This window comes from Loxodonta africana, chromosome 15, assembly GCF_030014295.1.
Source record: "Loxodonta africana isolate mLoxAfr1 chromosome 15, mLoxAfr1.hap2, whole genome shotgun sequence".
Classification (NCBI taxonomy): domain Eukaryota; kingdom Metazoa; phylum Chordata; class Mammalia; order Proboscidea; family Elephantidae; genus Loxodonta; species Loxodonta africana.
Genome location: NC_087356.1, coordinates 46,461,995 through 46,479,624, shown reverse-complemented (window position 1 = coordinate 46,479,624; position 17,630 = coordinate 46,461,995). Strand labels below are relative to the sequence as shown.

The window sequence follows — 17,630 nt, the reverse complement described above, 5'->3', positions numbered from 1 at the left end:
TCTGTTATAGCAGCACCAGGTGACTAAGACAGTAGCTAAGTGTTTACCTCTAGAAGACAGGCCTGGGTTGCCTGGGTCTAAAGGCACTGCTGCTATGAGACATGCAGTCTCTAGCAGTGATGGGGGAGTCTCCTGGGCATGGACTAGAGCTTGGGGCAGGGTGGGGGCCGTTGGATCCTCAGCAGAGGAGTAGGTGGTAGTTGCAGCTGAAGAAGTAGATTGTGTTGAGGAGAAGAGAATGGGACAGTGTGCTCCTCACCAGCATCAGTCTCACACTCGTGCGTGCCTTTGGTCTGTATCCCATGGAATTCAGCTGTTGGGTGTGGATTTTTATGATCAGAGGCTCTGAGCTCTAATCCAGCTTTGTGACTTGCCAGGTGTACAACCCCAAGCAGTGAGTGCCATAACCTCTCTGAGCCTGCTTCCCTATCTGTATCACAGTATACTAATGCTTCGTAAAGTAGGTGAGGGGTGATTGAGATGCTACTGGTGAACACTTTGTAAGCTACAAAGTGAATGTGTCAGCTGTCATTATCACTGACATGAGACGCAGCCACGCAAAAATGGAAATGCTCTTTGCTAAAAAAAGAAAAAGGAAAGTCACCCCACCTGGAGGCCCCCCATCTCCCGCGAGGTGCCCTGCAAAGAGCAGAGAGCTGGAGCAGAGATGAAAACCCAGTGACAAGAACCACAGAGAGGAAGGAGGTGGCGCCTGCTCACAGCCAGGGCACTGACACCTTCCCCTTTCTCTCTCCCAGGCCTTTGACTGAGTGAGAAGGGCAATCCCTGAGGGCTCTTTCTGGGCCTGGTGCCGAGCAGGGTGGGGGCCTCCGGAGAGCAGGGGTATGGGGAAGGGGACCAGGAGGCCTGGGCCTGAGAGTGGAGACCCCGGTCTTGTGGGCAGGAAGTGTGAGGTGCAGAGCAGCTAGGAGCCTGGGGAGGCAGCTGAGCGGGAAGGGGTGTGTGTACTGGTGGTGAGGGGGGAGCGGAAGTCGGAAGCTCCAGCTGCCACACTCAGGGGGCGGACGGACTGTGCAGCAGGGGCCGCTCCTGGGGCGGCTAGGCTAGCTCACCCCTTCTTGGGCTATTCGAGGTGAGCTTTGGGTGGGACCTGGGGGAAGCAGTCTTTGGAGGCCCATGTGTGGGCCCTCGTGGCAGAGGCTGGGGCGGGTGGGCAGGAATGTGATGAGGGCTGTGTGGGACGTGGTATATGCCCTGCTGCGTGCGTGCACACTAACCGTGAGCCTGGCCTTGTGCTAGAACCCCGGCCCTGCCCTTTCCTTTACTCTGTCCCCCTACCCCATTCTACTTCCCCTCCCAGTCTGGCCCTTTCTCAGATTTCCTGTTCTGGCCCCCCACTCACCTCAGTGGTCTGCCTTCCCATGTCTTCAGTTGTGAAGGGTAAAAGGCCTGCTGTGGGCTCTTGTGACTGCTGTGGTTTAGTACCTATGGGGTCTTTCATGGCCAGAGGCCCCAAGGGAGCCTTCACCCAGACCCTTGACTCGAGGGAAGGAGGGAGGCCAGACTGGTCAGGGTTTGTGGGGAGCTGGTGGGCAGGTTGGGTGTCATAACTGTAGGAACAGGTTAGACTCAAACTCAGCCGTTATGGCTCTCCCAGCTTTACTTTGCCTTTTGGGCCCCACCCAGAGGCTTGGTTTAGTGGTAAGGAACGCTGCTTGCTGGCCTGCCGGGACAGCTCTGGTTTAAGCTTATCGTCCTGGTGTATTTATTAATAGTACCTATGCCACTCTCCAAAGTGTCCCTATTTATTATCCTATGGTGAAGGGAGCCAAGTAGAGGAAAGACCCCCGCCCACTGTCTCCAAACATCCCCTTACTCTTGGGCCTGAAATCCAAAATCCCCCAGTTGGAGTCACTCTGCTAAAATGCCAGGAAGGGGGGCCTGCCATCAGTGGATGGTAAGTGCTACCAGCACTGTGGTACCTTCACCAGGTTTAAAGGAATGAGCCCTAAGCAGGACTGTCTGCCCGACTTCCTGGGGCACCAGGACATCATATCACCCCTCTTCTGCAGATAAGGACTACACCCAGCACAGAGATTAAAACCTGGACTGCTGAACTCTCTGTGGCAGGAAGGTGAGAGGTCCAAGGAAGGGGTGAGGGAGGGTAGTGAGGATAGAGGGTGACCCCTCTTGATGGCCTTTGTCCTTCATGGTAGCAGCTGCTCTTGGTTGGCACCCAATCCTCCCATCCTCAGGGCCTGAGCCCAGGCCGGCCCCACACCACAGGGCCTCAGCACCACTGTCCTCTCTCTGCGCATTTTCATGAAGGTTCCTTCCGGTGTGGGCAGGATGTGGGGCCTTCCGTACTCATTTCTCTCACGGTGCTCTGGGCCCAGGTTCAGGCAGGGGTTTCTGCCCTGGGATTCCAGACTGGGGAAGGTTGGTCTACCTGTGGTTCCTGGCCTCAGGAGCTGACACACCTCACCCATCTCCTGCCCGGGCTCTGCGGGTACAGGGTGGCCACCACTTGTATCCCTTGATAGGCCAGGATCCTTCGCACTTTTTCCACAGGGAGGAAAAAATTTTAAGGGTAAAAGGAAGCAATGCTTGCTTGCTGAGTCTGGAAGCTTAAAGGGGATGTAGAGGAGAAAGAGAGACAGAAAGAGGCAGAGACAGAGATATAGGCACTCTGGAAGGAATGGTTGAGGGCAGCCCCTTGCGGAGCTGAGAGCTGAGGGCACCAATGGGCTGAGGCAGTGCTGAGGGATTTTTTTTTTTTTTTTTTTATTGTACTTTAGATGAAGGTTTACAGGACAAACTTACTTATTCAACAGTTAGTACACATATTGTTTTACGACATTGGTTAACAACCCCACGACATGTCAACACTCTCCCTTCTTGACCTTGGGTTCCCTATTACCAGCTTTCTGTCCTCTCCTGCCTTCTAGTCCTTGCTCCTGAGCAGGTGTGCCCCTTTAGTCTGGGTTTGTTTTATGGGCCTGTCAAATCTTTGGCTGAAGGGTGAACCTCAGGAGTGACTTCATTACTGAGCTAAAAGGGTGTCCAGAGACCCTACTCTTGGGGTTTTTCCTGTCTCTGTCAGGCCAGTAAGTCTGGTCTTTTTTTGTAGGTTAGAATTTTGTTCTTCATTTTTCTCCAACTCTGTCTGAGACCTTCTATTGTGATCCCTGTCAGAGCAGTCAATGGTGGCAGCCTGGCACCATCTAGTTGTACTGGACTCAGACTGGTGGAGGCCATGGTACTTGTGGTCCATTAGTCCTTTGGACTAATCTTTCCCTTGTGTCTCTAGTTTTCTTCATTCTCCCTTGCTCCCGAAGGGGTGAGACCAGTGGAGTATCTTAAATGGCTGCTTACAGGCTTTTGAAGATCCCAGATGCTACTCACCAAAGTAGAATGTAGAATATTTTCTTTATAAGCTGTGTTATGCCAATTGAGCTAGATGTTCCCCGAGACCATGGTCCCCAGCCCTCAGCCCAGTAATTTGGTCCCTCAGGGAGTTTGGACGTATCTGCAGAGCTTCCATGACCCTGCCTTGTACAAGCTGTGCTGGCTTCCCCAGTATTGTGTACTGTCTTACCCTTCACCAAAGGTACCACTTACCTATTGTCTATCTAGTGTTTTTCTATCCCCGTGCCTCCCCTCCCTGGGACCATCAAAGGTTGTTTCTTTTTGTGTGTAAACCTTTTCATGAGTTTTTATAGTAGTGGTTTCATACAATATTTGGCCTATGGCAATTGACTTATTTCACTCCAGGTTCATCCGTGCTATGAGATGCTTCGCAGATTCATCGCGTTGTTCTTTATCGTTGTTTGGTACTCTGTTGTGTGTATATACCATAGTTTCTCTATCCATTCATCTGTTGATGTGCATCTAGGTTGTTTTCCATCTTTTTGCTATTGTGAACAGTGTTGCAATGAACATGGGTGTGCATGTCTATTCATGTGATGACTCTTATTTCTCTAGGATATATTCCTAGGAGTGAGATTGCTGGATCATATGGTATTTCTAGTTTTCTAAGGAAGCGCCATATCATTTTCTAAAATAGTTGTACCAATTTGCATTCCCACCAGCAGTGTATAAGAATTCCAATCTTCCTGCAGCCTCTCCAAAATTTGTTATTTTCTGTTTTTTTGATTGTGCCAGTAATGACAGGCTGAGATGGTATCTCATTGTGGTTTTGATTTACATTTTTTTTTTTTTAATAGCCAGTGATGGAGAGCATTTCCTCATGTGTCTGTTAATTGCTGAGGGCTTTTTGTTTGTGTGTTTGTTTTATTTTGGCTTCTTTGAACTGACCTGCAAAGCAGCAGATTTAAACTGAGAAGGACACACTATTTTCTGAGCACTTCCCCAGGGCCAGGCCCAGCATTAGCACTCACAGACCCATTCCCATTTATAACAAGCCTGCATAGTAGCTTTACTAGCTCTTATTTCCCACTTTTATAGATGAGGAAGGAGGTTAAGTATTTGACCTAGAGTTACATGGCTCATTGATTGCAGACTCAGGACTGGAGTCCAGTCTGTCAGCCCCCAAATCTGTGTCTTAACCATCACCCTACAGAGGGCCCTGGAGGGGAGGAGTACAGGATACCCAAGGTGGTCAGCTTTCTTCCCCAGGGCAAGCTGTGCCTCTGCTGAGGTGCCTGGACCTCTTGTTCCTCAACCAGTGTACAGGCTGCATCCCCAAGGCCTGACAAGGCAAAAAACCAAGGGCAAAACCAAATCCATTTGTAAAAAGTACAATCCAGGTGTCAATTGGGCTCCTCCCTGTCCCAGAGTCTAGAAGAGAAATTGCCTCAAAGCCCCAGGCTGGGTGTGGGGTGGGCGTGGGAGATACTTCTGTCTTCTAGGTCCCCAGCCCTCATTTTCAGAGCCCTTCTTCCCCCATCAGCTAGGGTACAAAGCTCAGCCTGCCCGTGTGCTCCAGGAGAAAGCCCCTCAGGATAAAAATTCCCTGAAAAGTAGTCAACTGTGCTCAGGATGAAGGGGGTCCCTAGGGAGGTTCTCCAGTGGAGTGGCACCATCTCATCCCCCCACCTCAGCTCCCTTCCCGCTCACTCTCTTCTGAAGTTCCAGGTCATTTTTCTGGATTATGCAGAGCCAGTCCGCTGGGCTCAGAGCTTAACCTTAAACAGAGTCATCTTGGTGCTCAGAGAAATGAAGGGCCATTTTATTTTAGAATTTTTGTGAGGCGCGGGGCCAGTCCCTTTCATTGCTGATTCTCTCCCCACTCTTGTTCTGGTTGGGACACCCGAGGCAGATAACCAGTTGCCACCCAGTATGCTCCACTCATGGCGACCCCATGTGTGTCAGAGTACAACTGTGCTTCACAGGGTTTTCAACGGCTGGTTTTTCGGAAGGAGATCACCAGACCTATCTTTCGAGGCACCTCTGGATGGACTCAAACCTCCGACTTTTCAGTTAGCAGCAGAGCACTTTACTGTTTGTACCACCCAGGAACTCCCTGAGACAGGCAATTTCAAAAGGGATATTACTAAACATCGGAGGGGGGAGGGGGGAGGGCGGGGAAGGGAAGAAGAAGGCAAACCAAGAAAATTCTAGATATGTAAGACCAGGGCTCTGCTTCCCAGTTCCTGGCCCACCTCTCCGTGATACAGGCTGGTCTCCACCCTTTGATCCTTCCCAGACCAGGCTGCCCATACCCAGGTGACTAGTGGGACTGCTGTGATGGCCATAAGAAGTGACTTCACCCTTCAGGTCATCCCCCCAACTTCTCTCATCCCACACCCCCACCCCCATGCAGGGAAGAGCAATTGAAAACAAAAACCAAAAATCTTTTAAACACAGAGCATCCCCTACACAAGCCAGGAGCACAAAGAAGATGACTGAATAGATTTCTGCAGGCTTTCTCTGCTCTGTCCGGGCTGCTGTCTGGGAACTAGGGCGAGCTAATGTGTTCCTGGCAACATGATCCTGATGCCCACAGGAACGTGCCCCAAGGTGGGCACACATTCAGATACAATGTGTGTAAGTGTGAGGGAGGTGAGGGCAGGAAAATGGGTCACAGAGGGGAGAAAGCTTGGTACCAATAGGCAGGATGGGAGGGGGCAAGTGAAGTGGGGCTTGGGGTCTGGGGAAGGAGGCTGATGGAGGGGGGTACCTGTAAACCTGGTGCTTCTCCCTGCCTCTCACCCTAGCTACTAATGGAGATACCTTCGTAGTCATTTCTTGAACCTCATGGGCTGGTTGAGGAGCCCTGGTGGAGCAAAGGTTAAGGCTTGGCTGATAACCGAACCTGTCTAGTGGCTCTGCAGGAGAAAAGACCTGGCGATGAGCTCCTGTAAAGATTAAGCATAGGAAACCCTATGTGGCAGTTCTGTTCAGTCCAATAGTGTCACTATGAGTTAGAATTGACTGACAGCACACAACAACAACAACGTGGCTGGTGGTTACTGGAGAAGGCTGGAGTGATGAGGTATTTCACCTCTTTGCTGACTGGTTTTTCTCCACCAGGCAGGCCTGGGGAGAGTGATTTGGGACCCAGGGTGTTGCAGCCAAATGCATTAACTATTTGGTCCATCCAGGGACTCTGGAGTTCATCCTGGTCCTGCCTTATTTCTCTTGGGCACTCTCTTGACAGAAGGCACAGGGCGGAGCGGTATTTTCTAGGTGACTTTAAACAATAGGTAGAACCCACCTGACCTTGGTTTGACCTTGGTTTGACCTTGGTTTGACCTTGGTTTAAAAGCTCTGAGAGTTACCATTTATTGGGTGTCAGACAGTGTGCCAGGCCTGGGCTGAATGACAGACACAATTCAGCTGGGCTAACCGCCAGCACACCTCTGGGGTTGGGCTCTGAGAGGCTAAACAACTTCCCAGGTTCGCTCCGTCAGCTGGTAAGTGGCAGGGTGAGGGTTTGAGGTCAGGCCCACTTGGTCATTCACTCAGCCGCATACTCTTTACGTGGCTACAGAGGAATTGTCCCCTTGGGTCTTTTATATGTGCTGGTCAGGCTGGTAGGCTAGGACAGGGCATGAACCTCCTACAACCTGCTCGTGGCAGGACCTCAGCTGGGGGTGATGCTGGTGAGGGGTCTGGTCCTGGGGAAGGCCCCTGGGAAAGCACTCTGTCCATGCTAGAGGCCGAGGCACCTATAGCAGGGACTTGGCTGAGGTGGGTGCCTGAGGCAGAGCTGAGTTCAAGAAGGGCCGTAGACTGGAAGTCAGGTGGGCTGGGGTCAGATCCAAGCCCTTGTCTTACCACCTGTGAATTTTTAGGCCATTCTCATGGTTTGGCTTCCTCGTCTGTGACACCAGGGACAAGACCAGTGCCTGCTAACCTTCCAGGCACCTGGGTGGGTCAAATGGTTTACACTCAACTCTTAACCGAAAGGGCAGCAGTCCTAATCCACCTGGTGGTGCTGCAGAAGAAAAGACTGGTGATGTGCTTCTGTAAGATTACAGCCATTGAAAACCCTATGGAACAGTCGTACTCTTTAACACATGGGGTCACCACGAGTCAGAATGGACAACAACGGGTTTAGTGTCTTGGTTTTGCATACCTCCCAGGGCTGTTGTGGGGTTAAATGGGTGGTAGCTAAGGAGGGGCTGGACTAACTGTGCAAGTGGAAAGGACTGTTGTCTTGGGTATCTGGACATCACACATGGTTATAAGTCAGGAGCATGTGTGTGTGTTCATACCCTTGTTCCCAAAAATATTTAGATAGAACTTACACACGCATATAGTTCTCCAAGACTCTAAGTGAAGAAAATGAAAATAAGAAAAACATGTGATGAAGCCAAGGGTACATTTAATACTGGAAATACATGACATAAGGGCCCTTGTACTTGCTAGAGGTTCAGTTCTGCACTTTCTGACAGCCTATACCAAGAAGGAAATGGGTCAACTTATGAGTTCCACAGTGTCCATTGGATAGAAACAAACTGATTGTTCTGAAGAAGCAGGCCACTCCTGGCCCTGAACCCTGAGAGCCATGGAAGACGTGGGTCCACATTGTTCAGCACGCTTAGAGAAAATAACCTGTTTGCTTCTAACGAGGTCCTACCCAGAGTCTGGCTAGTGCATAGGGCAGCTCTGAGTTGATACAATGCAATGATGCTGCTCCAGGCCGACATGGTGCCCTGTCACCAGCATGCCCCACCCTCCCCAGAAGGCAAGGCTCTCTTTCCCCTGTAGCATGTTGTCTGTGCAGTGGTGGGGCAGCAGGGCTGAAGTGTCCTCACTCCATGAGGCCTGGGCTTGCCTTCCTGGAGCCCCTGCTCCCACCCTGGCCAAGTGGCACAGCTGCTACTGCTTGCAAGAAACCATCAGGCGAGCTAGCTGTGTGAGTTGGGCATGCCCCAGGCCAGGAGCTTTGGCAAGTGGCAGTATAGGACAGTATGTAGCCTTTCTTTCCTGGGTGCCTGTTTCTCCCATGTGTCTGTTCCATCCTTCTTGCCTCCAGTCTTTTTGGCTCCCACGTACTTCGGTTTGCTGCTGCTGTCACACAGCTTTGAGGCATTTCACCTTCTGCCAACACCCCAGTGTCTCAGTTCTCCGATCCAAATTCCCAAGAGAAGGGTCTGATTTGGCTAGTTCATCCTTTTCAGCTAAGCCACTCCAGTCAAAAGATGGACTCTCTTTGGGGCAGGTGCCACCCAGCCTTGACGATCTCCTAACTTGACTTGCTTTGGGCATTTCCAGGGTAGATATGAATTCCCAGTGACCCCGTTGGCCAGCACGCACCCTAATCTACAAAATGGGTTTGTGAAGGCAGACACTTCTGGGGGCTCCCACGCGGCTTTCGCTCTGTGGACGATGGGTGACGACAGACTGTCTGACCACACCACATCCACGGAATTTCACAACATCTATTCGGGAGACGACCTGCAGCCCAGCCCAGGAGTGCCCTTGAGGGAACTGAGCAGCCAACCTGAATCTTCTGGACCTTGTGGGGAGCAGATCTGGGCCTTCGAGCCTTCTGATTCCAGGGGGCAAGATGCCCCCAGGGGCCCTGATGCACAGCCCATGCATCTGGAGAGCTGCTCTTCCCAAGGGGAGTACAGGCAGAGAACAACACCCCCTGGGTCTCCTGGGGACAGCCATCCTCTGGGGAGCCCACAGCAGAGCCAGAGCACTTCTGCCCAGGTCATGTTCTGGGCTGGCATTCTGCAGGCCCAGATGTGTGTCCTCGACTTGGAGGAGGAGCTGGAGAAGACAGAAGGGCTCAGGGCCGAGCTGAGATGCTGCCTCCCCACTGCCCCTGTGGACTTGCCCCCCTTCCCCTCCAGCGCAGCGAGTCCCCAGGACTCGGGCCTCCACCCAAGGTCCCCACCCATGGAGGAGGACTTGGGGGAAGACAGTAGTGGGCCTCAGGGGGAGAGCCGGGGGTGGTCGAGGGAGGGAACGCCAGGCTCTTCTCCAGAGTGGGGCACGGAGGAGGAGAGCCTCTTTTTCGACAACCCCCTCTTCCTGGAGAGCCCTTGCTCGGAGACCAGCAGTTCCAGAGAGCGCTTTTCCTGGGAGTTCCCAGACACCCTTGTGGACGAGAGGACTGGGCCTGGAAGCCCGCAGACCCAGGAGACCCCACTTGCAGGAGGTGGCGTTCCCTGGCAGCTGGGAAGTGAGCCGGATTTGGGGGACGGCACAGATGATTCCAGTGGGCACACCACCCCTCCGTTCCCTGTGCCCATCTACAAGGTGCACTCTCTTTTCTGGGCCACAGGGGACGCCACCGAGGGGGCTCCCGCAGCACTTTTGGGCCAGGCGGAGAGTGAGGTAAGGCGCGTCCGGGGAACCCACCCAGGCTGGTCAGGGCAGCACATATGGGGAGGGCCTTCTGGAGTCTCCAGGCCCAGAATGCTCTTCAGATGCTGGGGTCTTTTGGTATCCTGGGATAATATAGCAGAAAATAAGGACTGCTTTGGCCTTCAGAATTATGAGAAATATTATTGATGCCATGATGTCACTTGGGAGCCCTGGTGGCACAGTGATTAAGAGCTTGGCTGCTAACCAAAAGGTCGGCAGTTGGAATCCACCAGCTGCTGCTTGGAAACCCCATGGGGCGGTTCTACTCTGTCCAAAAGCAATGGGTTTGGCTTTTGATGTCACTTGAATATCATGGAGATTAAGTTTTTTTTAAGTTCACAAATGTCTCCATCTAGCCAGCCCCAAAGGGCTACATCTGGGTACCTTTGGAGAACAAACAGCTCCTCCAATAGCAGCCTGCTCCAGGCCATTCTCAGATTCTGCCCCTCCTACCTCCCAAACATTCCCAGCAGGGCAGTGGTCAGCCTGCAAGGGTGACTTCTTTCCCTAATGATGAGATGTCTATTTTAGTAGGTCTCGCCCCTTCTTTTCTTGAGAGATTTCAGTATTTTGTTATTTTGTGCTCGTCATCTCTCACCCTCCCCCGCCCCTTGTCAGTAGATCAGGCCTTCATGACAATGGCAGGGATCCTTCATATGAACGAGGGTGCGGACAATAGGAAGCACGGTTTTCCCATGGAGGCCTCTGCTTGAGAGATAAGGCAGCACGAAATGGCAGAGCCAGGGCTGTAACTTTCTAATCTCCCGGATCCCACAGAATAGAGAAGAACTGTTAGCCAGAGCAGCTCTCACACCTGAACCCCGAGATCAGAGGAGCTCCCTGAGTACTGACTGAAGTTCCCTCAGCCCATAGGCCGACCAGGTCCTCAGTGTTAGGTGCCAGAGCTGTGTCCTGTGGAGGTGCATTCTCTCAGGACCTTCTTGCTCTAGAGGCCTTGTGGGGGAGGCCTGTGATCACAGTCTTTGGAGCTGGGTGTTTGCTTGAGTTCTGGGATGGTAGAGCCCAGCCCAGTGCCTGGGGCCTATCGCCTATTAACAGCCTCTCCTTGGCTGGGGCCCCTAGGGGCAGGGCCATCTGGGCGGACTGGAGGGAAGAGGATGGGGGCAGAGAAGACTAGAGGACTTTTGGGTGTGGGAAAGGCCCTGGAGGCAATTTCTATCTGGTCAAACCTGTCTCCTCTCTTTCTCCTCTCTCCCTAAGAATTCCTCAGGAGACATGGTTGTTCCTGCCCCATCTGTAGCATCTTGTGTGGACAGAGCATGGGCCTGCGAGTCAGGACACCTTGGATCTGGCCCTAGCCCTGCCACGCACCCTGTGCAACCTTGGGTAAGTCACTTCCTTCCCCTTTCTGGGCCTCACCTTTTCCATCTGTAAAAAGAGGAGCATGAACCCCATGATTCCCAGGGCCTAACACCAACGTGGACACCCTGGTGGTGCACTGGTTAAGTGCTATGGCTGCTAACCAAAAGGTTGGCAGTTTGAATCCACCCAGAGCTCCTTGGAAACTTTTTGGGGAAGTTCTACTCTGTCTTATAGGGTTGCTATGAGTTGGAATCGACTCGATGGCAACGGGTTTTGTTTTAGCACAAATATTTCTAGGATGTAGTGTTTCTCTCATGTAGGATTCCTCTTCTGACTGAGGGCCCTGACTGGTACTAGTGTCCTCTGGGCAGGCGGATGGGAAGGGGGGTGCTTCTGTGTGCCTCCTAGTCAGTCTTCCCCTCCCCTCCTCTCCCTACACCCTGCCTGGCCTCTCCCTCTTCTCTCAGGGTCTCCAGGGTTAATGGAAACTCTGTGCTTCTCTCCACAGGCTATGCTCTGCCCTGAGGGCTGGCAGACAGAGGAGGGTTCTTCCTGGCCCCAGGTGCCGCTCAGCTCCCAGGACACAGGTGAGACCCAATCTGGGGGGAGGGGATTAGTCTCCTGGGAAACTGGGTGGTGCGAGTCTTTGGGGTCTGGAATGGGGACAAAGGTAGTTCTTGGTCCCTGGCTATCACTAAGAGGCCTTGTTGTATTGTACTGAGCCAGACAGACTTGGGGGAAATCCTGCCTCAGCCTCTGTGACTTCATCCATAAAATAGGTGTAAAAATACTGATCTTATAGCACAAATGCAAAAATGTACAAAAGAACCAACATTTTTGATGCCCAATTCTCTTTGTGGTTTAGCAAAATTCCTGAACTGCTGGTTAAATTCCTGAACCGCTGGTTGCCTCGGGCTGGAGTCCTGGGAGGCTCTGCCCGCTGCCTCCGCATGTGGGAGAGGTCACTGCCCAAGGCAGGGACGGGACATGCTGCCCAGCTCCAGGGGAGGAGTCTCAGAGAGGGAGCTTCTGGAGGTGGCAGCCCAGGCCATTCTCCTGGCTCTGCCAGGCCCCCTGACCCACAGCCAGCCTCCCGCCTGTGTCAGCCTCGCCCCGTGTTCTTCCTCAGGGGAGACGGATGCTGAGCGCCTGCAGGATTCTGCCACTTGCACCTTGGCCCCTGGCCCCAGGGGGAGCCCAGCTTCTTCACCACAGCCCAGCAGCCCTGAGTCTGAGAGCAGAGCTCCTGGCCCCTGGCCCAGCCCAGTGTCCTCCCAAGAGGGGAGTCCGCAGCTTCCACACCATCACTCGAGCAGCATCTTCCCCAAGGGGACACTTGATGCTTCACACCTTTCACTCTTGGAGACAGACGGGGCAGAGCCAAGTTCCCTGGAGAAAAAGGCGGCAAGGGAGGCCCCAAGCCCAGGGGAGGAAGTAAAGAGCGAAGACGAAGACGCAGTCAGGACTAAAGAGGCCAGAGCTGCCCAGCAGGACGTTCACTCGACTTCTGCAGAAGGGTAAGTGTCAGACTAGTTATGGATGCTCATAAGAATGCCCTGATCTAGATGGAGCACGAGAAATGCACGCTGCGATTTAACTAAGATTTACTAAACAGGAGTCCCTAGGTGGTTCCAATTGTTAAGCACTGAACTACTAGCTGAAAGGTTGGCGGTTCAGACCTACTCAGGGGTGCCTTAGAAGTAAAGCCTGGTGATCTGTTCCCAAAAAGTAATGGCCTTGAAAGCCGTATGGAGCAGCTGTACTCTGGACACATGGAGTCCTCGTGAGTCAATGGCAACTAATAACGTTTTCTAAGCCAGGATTATTTGACTGGGAATCAGCAGAGTTTTGAGAAAGGCTGTTGTTGTTAGGTGCCATCAAGTCAGTTCTGACTCATAGCAACCCTGCGTACCACAGAACGAATTACTGCCCAGTCCTGCACCATCCTTACGGTCGTTGTTACACTTGAGCCCATTGTTGCAGCCTCTGTGTCAATCCATCTCGTTGAGGGTCTTTATCTTTTCCGCTGACCCTCTACTTTGCCAAGCATGATGTCCTTCTCCAGGGACTGAACCCTCCTGACAACATGGCCAAAGTATGTAAGACATGGTCTTGCTCCTAAGGAGCATTCTGGTTGTACTTCTCCCAAGACAGATTTGGTCGTTCTTTTGGCAGTTCCTGGTATATTCAGTATTCTTCAGCACAGTATATGCAATATTCTTTGCCAGTCTTTGAGAAAGACTGGAGGCTTTAAAAGGACAAGAAATGGCAGAGCAGACAGTCACACTCCTGGACGCAGTTTTGGAATGTGCTCAGGTGGGGCCATGCGGGAAGTGCCCAAGGCAGGAGATCAGGAGAGGAGGAAAAGAAGGTGTTCAGGGAACCTGACCAGGGACATGTGCCTAGAAAAATGGCAGCAGTGTTAGGAAGGTTTGGGGAGTGGAAGGTCAGAGCTTGTGACCGTGGAAGTTACAGACTGCTTTGAATTTGAGGAGGTATCTGGAGAAATTCACTAAACAGCCTGGGGCCAGGGTGCTGGCTGGGCTTGCAGGGGAGCACTAAGGGGAACGTTTTGTCGGAACCCAGAGAATGTACCCCAGGGCCCATAGCAGGACTGAATAACCCTAGAATAGTGGCCAGAGATAGGAGTGGGCCAACTGGGAAACCAAACTTGATTTCTTTCTGCCCCAAGCTATTGTGTCAAGGCTGCAGTCCAGGGGGTCTCTACCCTGGGAAGGGGTTTTATTATCTGGTTGCCTGGATAGGGGTATTGAGGAAACCAGGAGGAACCAGGAGTGGTTCAGGCCGTGTACCTAATGTGCAGTACCTAAGGGCTAACCCCTCCCATCTCACCATCCTTGGGTGATGGCGACCCAGCATCGGTCTGCACCAGAAGCCAAGGCACCATCTCCCTCATACACCTAGAAAGCTGTGCTGTCCCTGGAGATGTTCAGACAGAGGCCTGGTAACGAGAGGAGACTCTGAGAATCTAGAGAGGGTGACATTCATTATACCAAAAATGAAAGTTAATCCAACTTAAAACGAGTAAATCCGCCTAAAGTGAGAACCATACTTTCATAATAAATAATGAAAAAAGTTTTAATCAGGGTTGTTGTTGTCGTTAGGTGCCGCCGAGTTGATTCTGACTCATAGTAACCCAGTAGGACAGAGTAGAACTGTCCCATAGGATTTCCCAGGCTGTAATATTTACGGATTGATTGCCTGGCCTTTTTCCCAGGGAGCTACTGGGTGGGTTTCAAATGCTGACCTTTCGGTTAGCAGCTGAGCACTTAGCAATTGTGTGACCAGGGACCCTTCTTACAGCATCACTTTTGTGGACTTCATGAAATTCTACATTTTTTTTTGCAAGATTTGTATTTTCACTTTTCATTTCGTTTTCATTATGTTTGCCCTGCACTGTTGGATGTTTATGAGCCTAGGTAAGCAGTTGAGAGGTTATCAGCAAAGACCATGGACCCAGTCAGTGGGCAGAGATGGACATTCGCGTTAAGGGGGGAGGGCTGTTCATCTGAAATCTAATTTTATAAGTGGTCAGTTTATTAGTGAATATTTTCGTATTTTGGTGACTTTTGCTTGCCTGCACAATTCCCATAACTGTGGTAACTTGAATAATGAGTATTCAAGTAACTAGGATACCCCAGACCCGGTTGTGATGTTGCAGGGGAAACAGAAGAGTCAGGTAGAGGTTGGACTTAGTGAATTGTGAGATTCTGAGTGTTTTCTCAGTCTGCTGGGGGTTCCCTGAGCCTGTTGACAGTCATAATTGGTTACCATCCAAACCCCTCATGGTAAAGGAGTTACTTTACCACACAGCTACTAGATAGGGGATGTGAAAGGTTGGAACCCCCCTCTCTGCTCCCCCAGCTGTCCCCATTCCTCAGGCCAGTCTAACTTCCTGTTCTCGGCCCCATCTTACACCTTTCTTAGCTCCAGGCCTAGGAGTGGAAACTGGAGCTGGTGGGAGGTGGGAGGTGGTGAAAGGGGTCAAAGAGGCGTTAAGAGGATGGCAGGATAGGTGGGGGAGATGAACAAATGGCCTGCTGAGGTTTGGGTAGATGATCCCACCCCATTTCGGGTGAGATTCAACACCAATTTAGGTCTCCAGAAGGCTGATGCATCTCCCATCTGAGGTGAAATAAGCTCGGAACACCCTTGGCGCTTACCTGAGGAAGTGCTGAGTACCAAGCTTGGCTTCAAACCTTACTGGCCTTGGATGAATCGCTTCCCACTTTGGGTTTGCCTGGTTCTCAGCCCAGGCTAGGTCCTGATTCTACCTTTTCTCTGGGGAGGCTCTGGGCCCAGCTCTTCCCGTACCTTTCAAGGCCTTGAGCTCCAGTTCTGACCCTGAGCTCTGGGCGTGGACTCTGGGATGCCCTTCCATGATTGACCTGCAAAGACACTCGACCCAGAACCCCTTGGTGTCTAGCCTAAGTGGTATTGGCAACCTGTGGGAGTCTGAGAACACCAATGGCATCTTCTAGGCTTCCTGAGAACCCCATGCCCCAAGAACAGTCCCCAGAGGAAGGCCAGAGGCCACAGGCTGGAGACAAGCTGGCTAATGGCGTCAGGACCGACAAGGTGGCCTGGAACTTGGCCTCACGCCTCTATCGTCTAGAGGGTTACCGAAAGTCTGAAGTGGCTGCCTACCTGCAGAAGAAGTAAGGGTCCTTGAGCCTGAGTGAGGCTGGAGGTTGAGGCAGGACAGGAAGGGGCTGCAGTGAGCTCCTCCACTGGCCGCCCTCCCCTGCCTCATCTCCCTCCAGCCCCCTCAACGACTGCTCTCCCCAGTATTCTTGCCTACTCCCTCCCCATCCTCATCCCTTTCCTCCTCGATCCCTCACCACCCCTGCTTCTTTTCCTCAGCCACGTCCTATTACCTCTTCTTTGCACCCCTGGTCCTTGCTGATGGCCACTGGACCCTGCCACCTTGGCCACCTCAGACTCCTCATGTCCCTCCCACTCAATACTGGACCCTGGCTGCCCCCTTACCCTCTTGGGACCCAGGACCCAGCTGGCTATGCTTTTCCCTTGCCCAGTCTGCCCCGTCAGACCCCATGATGTGTGCAGGCCCTGGGGGCCCCTTTGCACCTGTGCCCTGCAACCCAGGTCCCTGGCTTCAGGCTTCATGCCCTTTCTCCTCTGCAGCAATGACTTCAGCAGGGCTGTGGCTGAGGAGTACTTGTCCTTCTTTCAGTTTGGAGGCCAGAGCCTGGACCGCGCCCTTCGGTAATGCCTTTGGGCCATCGCTGGGGAGGCTGTGGGGAGGAACGGCTGCAGGGCAGTGGCAACAGGCCTGAGGCTGGGACCCGATTAGGTCCTAGATCCTGGGGCCTGCAGGGCCCTCTCAGCCTGGGCTCTGCTTGACTTTGGCCCTCCTCGTCAGGGGCTTCCTCCAGGCCCTGGTGCTCAGCGGAGAGACTCAGGAGCGGGAGCGAATCCTCTACCAGTTCTCAAAGCGCTTTCACTACTGCAATCCTGGGGTCTTCTCCTCAGTAGGTAGGGAGGGGCCAGCTCTGGGTGAAGGTCGGGGCTTTGGGGTGCCTGGGAGAAGGATGGCACAAAAGTAGTCCCCCATGTCTGCTCAGGCGTTCACTGGTAGTTCAGTGGTGGTGGTGTTGGTGTGTTGTGGGTGGGGGAAGCGGAAGCGTTCTGGGGTCACCCAGCCAAGTGCTGCAAAGGAAGAGCAGCAGTCCTGATTCCAAACAAGCTTCTTCTCTTCTGGCCTCCCGTGGGACAGATTCTGTGCACACCTTGACCTGTGCGATCATGCTCCTTAACACGGACCTGCATGGACAGGTAAGAACGTGGGGAGAGTGACTGTGGAAACTGAGGCAGGGGCTGCGGGGGCCTGGGAGTCTCCAAGGGTAGCTGTAGGAGGTGAGTTGAGAGTGCATGGGTAGGGGTGAGGGGAAGAGAAGACCAGAGGCCTGGGAGGGGATCAGGGAAGGGCCCTGGGGGTGTGGGTGTGGGGAATGGGCAAAGGCTTCTGAGGGGCTGGGGGTTTATAGGGTTGGGGTGTGGTGTGACAGCTGCCCCTTCTCTCCGTGGCCACAGAACATTGGGAAAAGCATGAGCTGCCAAGAATTCATCACCAACCTGAACGGCCTGCGAGATGGTGGAAACTTCTCCAAGGGGCTGCTGAAGGTATGGTGGAGTTCAGGACCCTGGGCTCCCTGTTGGGGGTCTGGAGCCTTAGTTCCTTGTCCCCAGGGGATTGCTGAGCTCTGGCCTGGCTGTGCCAAAATGTCCTGGAGAGAATGTTGTTGTTGTACCTGCTGCGGAGTTGGTCCCCAGCTCAGGGTGACCCCATGCACAATGGAACAAAATGCTGCCTGGTCCTGGGCCATTCCCATGGTTGGGTGAGGACTGTACTGTTGTGATCCATAAGGTTTTCACTGATTTTTGGAAGTAGGTCACCAGGCCTTTCTTCCTAGTCCACATCTTAGTCTAGAAGCTCACCATCTTAACAACCTTCAAGTCTCCACTGACAGATAGGTGGTGGCTGTACACGAGATGCACTGGCCTTGTTGAAAGGC

General features: G+C 52.7%; 1 protein-coding gene across 4 annotated transcripts in view; it reads left to right on the top strand.

Annotated features, from left to right (window-relative positions):
- The first annotated feature begins 835 nt into the window (after positions 1-835).
- The window catches only part of PSD4 (pleckstrin and Sec7 domain containing 4), a 33,956-nt gene continuing 17,161 nt past the window's right edge, over positions 836-17,630 (top strand). Inside the window, exons 1-11 of one of the 4 annotated variants that reach the window (XM_023557018.2) lie at positions 836-1,093; positions 2,034-2,095; positions 8,647-9,720; positions 10,972-11,097; positions 11,582-11,660; positions 12,203-12,590; positions 15,576-15,752; positions 16,240-16,320; positions 16,478-16,590; positions 16,832-16,890; positions 17,149-17,238. In XM_023557018.2, the coding sequence (XP_023412786.2) occupies positions 8,761-9,720; positions 10,972-11,097; positions 11,582-11,660; positions 12,203-12,590; positions 15,576-15,752; positions 16,240-16,320; positions 16,478-16,590; positions 16,832-16,890; positions 17,149-17,238 (2,073 nt within the window). In that variant the 5' untranslated portion in view covers positions 836-1,093; positions 2,034-2,095; positions 8,647-8,760. The other 3 variants (XM_023557016.2, XM_023557017.2, XM_064268823.1) reach the window with 3 other exon arrangements.